Genomic DNA, 10,430 nt, shown 5'->3' on the forward strand with positions numbered 1-10,430 from the left:
CTAGCCTCTGCACCCCAAATCCCCCCTCTGCTAACCTCTGTCCCCCAAATTCCACCTTTACTAACCCCTGCCCCCCAATCCCCCATCTGCTAACCTTTGCCGCCCAAAACCCCTTCACGTCTAGCCTCTGCACCCAAAATCCCCTCTCTACTAACCTCTGCCCCCCAAACCCATTCACGTCTAGCCTCTGCACCCCAAATCCCCCCTCTGCTAACCTCTGCCCCACAAACCCCTTCAAGTCTAGCCTCTACACCCCAAATCCCCCCCTCTGCTAACCTCTGCCCCCCAAATTCCACCTTTACTAACCCCTGCCCCCCCAATCCCCCCTCTGCTAACCTTTGCCCCCTCAAACCCCTTCACGTCTAGCCTCTGCACCCCAAATTCCACCTTTACTAACCCCTGCCCCCCCAATCCCCCCTCTGCTAACCTTTGCCCCCTCAAACCCCTTCACGTCTAGCCTCTGCACCCCAAATCCCCCCTCTGCTAACCTCTGCCCCCCAAATTACACCTTTACTAACCTCTGCCCCCCCAAGCCCCCCTCTGCTAACCTTTGCCCCCCCAAACCCCTTCATGTCTAGCCTCTGCACCCCAAATCCCCCCTCTGCTAACCTCTGCCCCGCAAACCCCTTCAAGTCTAGCCTCTACACCCCAAATCCCCCCCTCTGCTAACCTCTGCCCCCCAAATTCCACCTTTACTAACCCCTGCCCCCCCAATCCCCCCTCTGCTAACCTTTGCCCCCTCAAACCCCTTCACGTCTAGCCTCTGCACCCCAAATCCCCCCTCTGCTAACCTCTGCCCCCCAAATTCCACCTTTACTAACCCCTTCCTCCCCAATCCCCCCTCTGCTAACCTTTGCCGCCCAAAACCCCTTCACGTCTAGCCTCTGCACCCAAAATCCCCTCTCTACTAACCTCTGCCCCCCAAACCCATTCACGTCTAGCCTCTGCACCCCAAATCCCCCCCTCTGCTAACCTCTGCCCCGCAAACCCCTTCAAGTCTAGCCTCTACACCCCAAATCCCCCCCTCTGCTAACCTCTGCCCCCCAAATTCCACCTTTACTAACCCCTGCCCCCCCAATCCCCCCTCTGCTAACCTTTGCCCCCTCAAACCCCTTCACGTCTAGCCTCTGCACCCCAAATCCCCCCTCTGCTAACCTCTGCCCCCCAAATTACACCTTTACTAACCTCTGCCCCCCCAAGCCCCCCTCTGCTAACCTTTGCCCCCCCAAACCCCTTCATGTCTAGCCTCTGCACCCCAAATCCCCCCTCTGCTAACCTCTGTCCCCCAAATTCCACCTTTACTAACCCCTGCCCCCCAATCCCCCCTCTGCTAACCTTTGCCGCCCAAAACCCCTTCACGTCTAGCCTCTGCACCCAAAATCCCCTCTCTACTAACCTCTGCCCCCCAAACCCCTTCACGTCTAGCCTCTACACCCCAAATCCCCCCTCTGCTAACCTCTGCCCCCCAAATTCCACCTTTACTAACCTCTTCCCCCAAACCCCTTCACGTCTAGCCTCTGCACCCCAAATCCCCCCTCTGCTAACCTCTGCCCCCCAAATTCCACCTTTACTAACCCCTGTCCCCCCAATCCCCACTCTACTAACCTTTGCCCCCTCAAACCCCTTCACGTCTAGCCTCTGCACCCCAAATCCCCCCTCTGCTAACCTCTGCCCCCCAAATTCCACCTTTACTAACCCCTTCCCCCCCAATCCCCCCTCTGCTAACCTTTGCCCCCCAAACCCCTTCACGTCTAGCCTCTGCACCCCAAATCCCCCTCTGCTAAACTCTGCCCCCCAAACCCCTTCACGTCTAGCCTCTACACCCCAAATCCCCCTCTGCTAACCTCTGCCCCCCAAATTCCACCTTTACTAACCCCTGCCCCCTAATCCCCCCTCTGCTAACCTTTGCCCCCCCAAACCCCTTCACGTCTAGCCTCTGCACCTCAAATCCCCCCTCTGATAACTTCTGCCCCCCAAATTCCACCTTCACTAACCCCTGCCCCCCAATCCCCCCTCTGCTAACCTTTGCCCCAAACCTCTTCATGTCTAGCCTCTGCACCCCAAATCCCCCCTCTGCTAACCTCTGCCCCCCAAATTCCAACTTTACTAACCCCTGCCCCCCCAATCCCCCCTCTGCTAACCTTTGCCCCCAAACCCCTTCATGTCTACCCTCTGCACCTCAAATCTCCCCTCTGATAACCTCTGCCCCCCAAACCCCTTCACGTCTAGCCTCTACACCCCAAATCCCCCCTCTGCTAACCTCTGCCCCCCAAATTCCACCTTTACTAACCCCTGCCCCCCAATCCCCCCTCTGCTAACCTTTGCCCCCCCAAACCCCTTCACGTCTAGCCTCTGCACCCCAAATCCCCTCTCTGCTCCCCAAATTCCACCTTTACTAACCCCTGCCCCCCCAATCCCCCTCTGCTAACCTTTGCCCCCCCAAACCCCTTCATGTCTAGCCTCTGCACCCAAAATCCCCCCTCTGCTAACCTCAGCCCCCCAAATTCCACCTTTACTAACCCCTGCCCCCCAATCCCCCCTCTGCTAACCTTTGCCCCCCCAAACCCCTTCACGTCTAGCCTCTGCACCCCAAATTCCCCCTCTACTAAACTCTGCCCCCCAAATTCCACCTTTACTAACCCCTGCCCCCTCAAATCCCTCTTCTGCTAACCCATGCCCTCCAAAACCCTCCTCTGCACTCCAACCCCTCCCCCTTCTCATTCAACTCTGCACCTCAAACACCTCCTCTGCTAACCTCTGCACCTCAACCCCCCCCACCTGTTTACCTCTACATGCTCCCTATGCTCACCTTTGCACACAACCCGCCCCCCCCCCCAATATCTTTGTACCCATTGTGATCCCTTCAGTGTGTCTATCTCTGCACCCTACCTGTTCTTCTTAGTTTCCCAAGCAAAACCCCCCCTCCTCTCTACTTACCTCCTCTGCAGGGCTGAGCCCACTCTGCAAGTGTAGTATCTGGTAGCAGGCTTGATGGGCATAGAAGTGGCTGTTTACATCCTCTAGGTGGGGGGCATGCAGAGGAGGGGCCCTGATTTGCATATGAATTGCAGCGGGTTGCCGACCTAATTTACATATAAATGCCCATAAGATTTAGATATAAATAGCGGGCGCTTTACATGCTGACCCTAATTACAGAACAACGCCTTGTGTTTCTCTCCCTGTAGCAGCTGAAAGCTGGTGGGAGGGGTAGAGACAGGCTTTCAGCTGCTGCAGAGAGCTGCACAGGGCCTGGTTCTGCCGCCGCACCAATCCCCCCTCCCTGTCCGGGCCCCAATGTGTGCTGGGCCCCCTACAGGAGGATTGGTGGTCCCCCCCTCCTATCAACGGTATCCATAATTATTATTATTATTAACTAGTAGATTGACAATCCTACCTCCATTAAAGTGTAGCTTCACTGGATTCACTTCACCAACGACAGATGGCAGTTTCACCTTCATGGGGGGCACAAGGACCTGCTCCACAGGGGGGCATGGAGGTTGACTAGACATGGCACAGAGTATGGGGCAAAATAAGATGTCTGGATTCTGGTACCTGCAGGGAAGGAAGGTTTAAGACATATCATTGTCTCTGCATTCACCATTCTGAGCAATGGGAGTGGATCTATATCCACTGTATAGTAGAGTTCTCTATACACCCCGATTATACTCAGAGGGTGAAGGAGAAAAGCTTGATGTGAACAATGCTACTCCTGGTGGCCATGGCTGATCATTACACTGGCAGGTTCTGCTTCCTTTATTGCAGTGGTTGTGCTTGACTGCTCCGTCTCTTCTCAAGCTGTCTACCCATTATGGGTCGGGTCACACCATGCCTGCATCCGCATCGCATGGGAATGCACTGGGCGTTCCCAATACCTCCCAACATTTTGAGATGGGAATGAGGGACACCTACCAGCAAACGTATGTTGGCATAGGACACGCCCCCTGCCACACCCCCTAAAGGAGAATTAACCCCCCCAAAAAAAAAGGTCCATTAAATCCACAAGGACTATTTTTTTTTTACCACTACTATTCCTTTATATTGGCTTTTAACCACTTGAGGACCGCCGTATTGCCATTGTACGTCAGCACAATGGCACAGGCAGGCACAATCACGTACATCTACGTGATTGCCTTCCAGCGGGTGGGGGGTCCGATCGGACCCCCTCCCGCTGGTTACGGCGGTCCGATTCGGTCCAGGAGTGCTCCGTGATGAGGGGATGGCCGTTGGTTTTCGGCCACCCCCTCTGGATCGCTCCTGGCCAATGAGAAGCTTCCTCCCCTGTGTATTGTTTACACAGGAAGGAGGAAGTGATGTCATTCTCCTCGGGGCGGTCTTTTTGACCGGACTACGAGGAGAACAGTAAAAGTAAGTGTGCACCAACACTACACTGACATGTAGGTACACACAGGCACACAAACCCCCCCCGATCCCCCCCCGATCGCCCCCCGATCCCCCCCCCGCCCCCCCTCCCCCCCCAGTCACAGTGTCACTGATTGCATTGATCATTTCTTTACTGATCAATGCATTCAGTGTCAGTTGTGACAGTAAAAACTGTCAGGACAGTTAGTGTTAGGTCCAGGGTAGCCCCCTATCACCCCCCAATAAAGATTTAACCCCCTGATTGCCCCTAGAGTTAACCCTTTCACCCCCTTTTGCCAGTGTCACTAAGCGATCATTTTTCTGATCGCTGCATGTGTCGCTAGTGTCGCTAGGTAGCTAGTTATTTTTTTAGGTTCACCGCCAAGTTTTTATAGCGCTAGGTACCCCGATATACTACCCAATAATGTTTTTAACCCCCTGATTGCCGCTAGTTAACCCTTTCACCCCCTTTTGCCAGTGTCACTAAGCGATCGTTTTTCTGATCGCTGCATTAGTGTCGCTACAGTCGCTAGGTAGCTAGTTATTTTTTTAGGTTCACCGCCAGGTTTTTATAGCGCTAAGTACCCCGATATACTACCCAATAATGTTTTTAACCCCCTGATTGCCGCTAGTTAACCCTTTCACCCCCTTTTGCCAGTGTCACTAAGCGATCATTTTTCTGATCGCTGCATGTGTCGCTAGGTAGCTAGTTATTTTTTTAGGTTCACCGCCAGGTTTTTATATCGCTAGGTACCCCGATATACTACCCAATAATGGTTTTAACCCCCTGATTGCCGCTAGTTAACCCTTTCACCCCCTTTTGCCAGTGTCACTAAGCGATCGTTTTTCTGATCGCTGCATTAGTGTCGCTACAGTCGCTAGGTAGCTAGTTATTTTTTTAGGTTCACCGCCAGGTTTTTATAGCGCTAGGTACCCCGATATACTACCCAATAATGGTTTTAACCCCCTGATTTCCGCTAGTTAACCCTTTCACCCCCTTTTGCCAGTGTCACTAAGCGATAATTTTTCTGAACGCTGCATCAGTGTCGCTAGTGTCGCTAGGTAGCTAGTTATTTTTTTAGGTTCACCGCCAGGTTTTTATAGCGCTAGGTACCCCGATATACTACCCAATAATGGTTTTAACCCCCTGATTGCTGCTAGTTAACCCTTTCACCCCCTTTCACCAGCGATCACAGTATAAGTGTCACTGGTGACGCTGGTTAGCCAGTTAGTTATTTAGGTTCCCCGTCAGGTTTTTATATAGCGCCAGGGACCCCCATATACTACCTAATAAAAATTTGAACCCCCTGATTGCCCCTAGTTAACCCTTTCACCACTGATCACCGTATAAGTGTTACGGGTGACTCTGGTTAGTTTGTTTTTTATAGCATTTTATATTCAAATCCGGAAGGCAGTGCTTGGTTTTCGGGGTCCCGTACGTGGCTAGGCTCCCAAAAAGTCCCCCACATGTGGTATCCCCGTACTCGGGAGAAGCAGCAGAATTTATTTTGGGGTGTAATTTGACTTCTGCACATAGCATGTGTGAGCAATATATCATTTAGTGACAACTTTGTGCAAAAAAAAAAAAAGTTTGTAATATTCCCGCAACTTTTGGCAAAATATAAAATATTCCATGGACTCAACATGCCTCTCAGTAAATAGCTTGGGGTGTCTACTTTCCAAAATGGGGTCATTTGGGGGGGTTTTGTGCTATTTTGGCATTTTATGGCCTTCAAAACTGTGATAGGTAGTGAGGAGTTAAATCAAAAATTTGCACCCTTAGAAATCCTGAAGGTGGTGATTGGTTTTCGGGGTGCCGTGCACGACTAGACTCCCAAAAAGTCCCACACATGTGGTATCCCCGTACTCGGGAGAAGCAGCAGAATGTATTTTGGGGTGTCATTTCACATATGCCCATAGCATGTGTGAGCAATATATCATTTAGTGACAACTTGGTGCAAAAAAAAAAAAGTTTGTAATATTCCCGCAACTTGTGGCAAAATATAAAATATTCCATGGACTCAACATGCCTCTCAGTAAATAGCTTGGGGTGTCTACTTTCCAAAATGGGGTCATTTTGGGGGGTTTTGTGCTATTTTGGCATTTTATGGCCTTCGAAACTGTGATAGGTAGTGAGGAGTTAAATCAAAAATTTGCACCCTTAGAAATCCTGAAGGTGGTGATTGGTTTTCGGGGTGCCCTGCGCGACTAGACTCCCAAAAAGTCCCACACACGTGGTATCGCCATACTCGGGAGAAGTAGCGGAATATATTTTGGGGTGCAATTCCACATATAACCATGGCATGTGTGAGCAATATATCATTTAGTGACAACTTTTTGTAAAAAAATCTTTTTTTTTTTTTTTTTGTCATTATTCAATCCCTTAGGACAAAAAAAATAAATATTCAATGGGCTCAACATACCCATCAGCAATTTCCTTGGGGTGTCTACTTTCCAAAATGGGGTCATTTGGGGGGGATTTGTACTGCCCTGCCATTTTAGCACCTCAAGAAATGAGATCGGCAGTCATAAATTAAAAGCTGTGTAAATTCCAGAAAATGTACTCTAGTTTGTAGACGCTATAACTTTTGCGCAAACCAAAAAATATACGCTTATTGACATTTTTTTTACTAAAGACATGTGGCTAAATAAATTTTGCCCTCAATGTATGACTAAAATTTAGTTTATTCGATTTTTCTTATAACAAAAAGAAGAAAATATCTTTTTTTTTCAAAATTTTCGCTCTTTTTCCATTTATATCGCAAAAAAAAAAAATCGCAGAGGCAATCAAATACCATCAAAAGAAAGCTCTATTTGTGGGAAGAAAAGGACGCAAATTTCGTTTGGGTGCAATATTGCATGACCGCGCAATTACCAGTTCAAGCAGCGCAGTGCGAAATTGCAAAAAGACCTCTGGTCCTTAAGGTGTTTATTGGTCCGGAGCTGAAGTGGTTAAAATGTACAAATGCGGCAATTTAGGAATCGGATGAAAGGTTTAGGGGTGGAAAACATTTTTAGAAAGATAAAAAGTAAATTTTATATACAACTATATAGATCAGACCTAAATGAGGGACAAATGAGGGGGGATGAGGGACAGAGGGACATTGCTCCAAATCAGGGACAGTTGAGAACTATGCGTTCCTCTGCGATTCACATGCAGTTCTGTGCGGCGTGCAGTTTCAGCCCATTCATATTGAAATCGCACCACACCAAAAGTAGTGCTAGCGCTACTTTTTAAAATGCACTGTAAAGCCATTGCATGGTACAAAAGTACACGATATTGCCAAAAGTATTGGGACACCTGTCTTTACACACATGAACTTTAATTACATCCCAGTCTTAGTCCGTAGGGTTCAATATTGAGTTGGCCGACCCTCTGCAGCTATACCAGCTTCAACTCTTCTGGGAAGGCCGTCCACAAGGTTTAGGAGTGTGTCTATGGGAAGATTTGACCATTCTTCCAGAAGCACATTTGTGAGGTCAGGCACTGATGTTGGATGAAAAGGCCTGGATCGCAGTCTCCCAAAGATGTTCTTTTGGGTTGAGGTCAGGACTCTGTGTAGGCCAGTCAAGTTCTTCCACCCCAGACTCACTCATCCATGTGTTTATGGACCTTGCTTTGTGCACTGGTGCGCAGTCATGTTGGAACAAGAAGGGGCCATCCCCAAACTGTTCCCACAAAGTTGGGAGCATGGCATTGTCCAAAATGTCTTGGTATGCTGATGCCTCAACAGTTTCCTTCACTGGGATTAAGGGGCCAAGCCCAACCCCTGAAAAACAACCCCGCACCATAATCCCCCTTCCACCAAATGATATGGACTAGTGTACAAAGCAAGGTTCATAAAGACATGGATGAGCGAGTTTGGGGTGGAGGAACTTGACTGTCCTGCACAGAGTCCTGACCTCAACCTGATAGAACGCCTTTGGGAATTAGAGCAGAGACTGCGAGCCAGGCCTTCTCATCCACATCAGTGCCTGACCTCACAAATGTGATTCTGTAACAATGGTCAAACATGGTGTTTTTTCTTTTGAGCAGGGCTATAAAACAACTCCAAACCCCCGAGCAGCCAGCTGCACCCCCCCCCCCCCCATCTCGCTGTGTTCCAGCTGGCCAGGCATTTATGCCCCATCTAGGTGGCGGGCAGCGGCTCCGGTGTCTTCTCCTCCATCACAGCGACTTCCGCCGTACGGCTCCACCCCTCCGCATAGGAGTCCAATAGGATTGCCTGCCCTTTCAGCTAATTAGGTGACCGCTTCCCTGATTGGTCGAGAGGAGTATCAGTGTTACAATAGCAAATGTTCATTCGGTATTGTAACACACCTGAGTGGGCTTGGTTCGCATTCCCTGAGCCCACCCTATTTTGAAGCCTGTTATAGCCTCCGGCTCTAATCAGGTGCTTCAAAAAACAGCCCCGCCCATTGGAACCCATGTGTCCTGCAAGGGGCCAGATGCATGGATGGACAGGCCGCCCCTGCTTACCTTACCCCTCTCTCTCCCCCTGGTAGCTGGTGTTCTCCTCTTCCCTCCGACGTTCCGGGTTGTGGGTGGGCAAGCTCAAGGGTCACGCCCATTCGTGCACAGTGTAGCTCACAGTAACATCTACAAACAGTGCCTACAGGGAACTATGGAAACTCATTTGATTTGTACTGCAGGTTAGGTAGTCAGCCTTAAGCCGGCCATACACTATACAATCTGATTGTACATTTTGATTAATGATCAATTTATATTCCAATTGATTTCTCTTGATAAGAATAATCAATCTATAGTCCTACCTCCCCCCCCCCCCCCATCCCCAATGTGATAAATATAAATCCAAACATGGAAGTGGATTTTGATCAATAGTTGAAAACTACGATCACAAGTAAGCGGTCGCATCTCTGCTGCTAGTATGCGATCTCATCTATCTGGTGAGTGAAATACGATTGAATCCACATAAAAAGCACGTCGGTTCTGCCTGTCAAAGCAACACAATTGATAATTTTCTGCCCTGGCTGACCAATCCCGATTGAAATCAATTGGAAGGAAAGCTATGGCTATTCGATTGTTTGCCGTTTTGATTGAAATGCATTATCCATCGGATAATAAAATTGAAGAATGTATGAGCACAAAGTAATATAAGGAAAAACAATCCATACAAATTGTATCCAATCAGGCAGTTCCCTGCACTACATGGTTGATGGCAAATCCTATAGGAGATTGTACAATCAGGTTGTATGGTGTATGGCTGCTTTTTAAATATAATGTGTCATCTCAATGGGAGACGTACTCACCGCACTCCGTCACCTCGCAGATCTCAGTGCAGAATGAAGAATCTCTCACCTGTTCTGCTCATTTATGTTCCTTGCTTCCTCCTCCCCCCCCCTCCATCTGCTATTCTAGATAAAGGAAAGTGAAACCTCAGATGGCAGAGGATGGAGAATTCATCCCTTCCCGAGAAATGAAACTGAATGTGTGCTGGACCAAAGCAGCATCAGCAACACCGCTCCCCCCCTCCACTGTGCTTCACAATCACCACACCGATCGTCTTTGTAACCCTTCCATTGACAAACACAGCATGCTGACCGCAAATACCAATCACAGGAAATACAGAACCTCAACTCCAGGCACACAGCCAAGTATGCAGCTGGAAAAATACAGGGGGCTACCCTACACTCTGTACCCCCTGCATCACCTACTACCCTACACTCTGTACCCCCTGCATCCCCTACTACTCTACACTTTGTATCCCCTGAACCCCCTACTACCCTACACTCTGTACCCCCTGCATCACCTACTACTCTACACTTTGTATCCCCTGAACCCCCTACTACCCTACACTCTGTACCCCCTGCATCACTTACTACCCTACACTTTGTATCCCCTGCACCTCCCATTACCCTACACTCTGTAACCCCTGCATCCCCTACTACTCTACACTTTGTATCCCCTGAACCCCCTACTACCCTACACTTTCTATCCCCTGCATTCCCCACTACCCTACACTCTGTACCCCATGAACCCCCTAATACCCTACACTCTGTATCCCCTGAACCTCCCACTACCCTACCCTACACTTTGTATCCCCTGAAAC

At 49.4% G+C, this 10,430-nt stretch overlaps 1 protein-coding gene across 1 annotated transcript in view; it reads right to left on the minus strand.

Moving 5' to 3' along the window:
* Positions 1–9,773, minus strand: part of LOC143981733 (interferon-induced GTP-binding protein Mx2-like) — an 87,128-nt gene extending 77,355 nt beyond the window's left edge. The window contains exons 1-2 of the mRNA XM_077479783.1: positions 9,631–9,773; positions 3,395–3,552 (exon numbers count right to left, since the gene is read on the minus strand). Coding sequence (XP_077335909.1) covers positions 3,395–3,509 — 115 coding nt within the window. The 5' untranslated portion in view covers positions 3,510–3,552; positions 9,631–9,773. The remainder of the gene's footprint in view (positions 1–3,394; positions 3,553–9,630) is intronic.
* Between the last annotated feature and the right edge of the window lie 657 nt (positions 9,774–10,430).

Source organism: Lithobates pipiens, unplaced genomic scaffold, assembly GCF_037356315.1.
Source record: "Lithobates pipiens isolate NorthernLeopardFrog02 unplaced genomic scaffold, aLitPip1_a1.2 Scaffold_16, whole genome shotgun sequence".
Taxonomy (NCBI): Eukaryota; Metazoa; Chordata; class Amphibia; order Anura; family Ranidae; genus Lithobates; species Lithobates pipiens.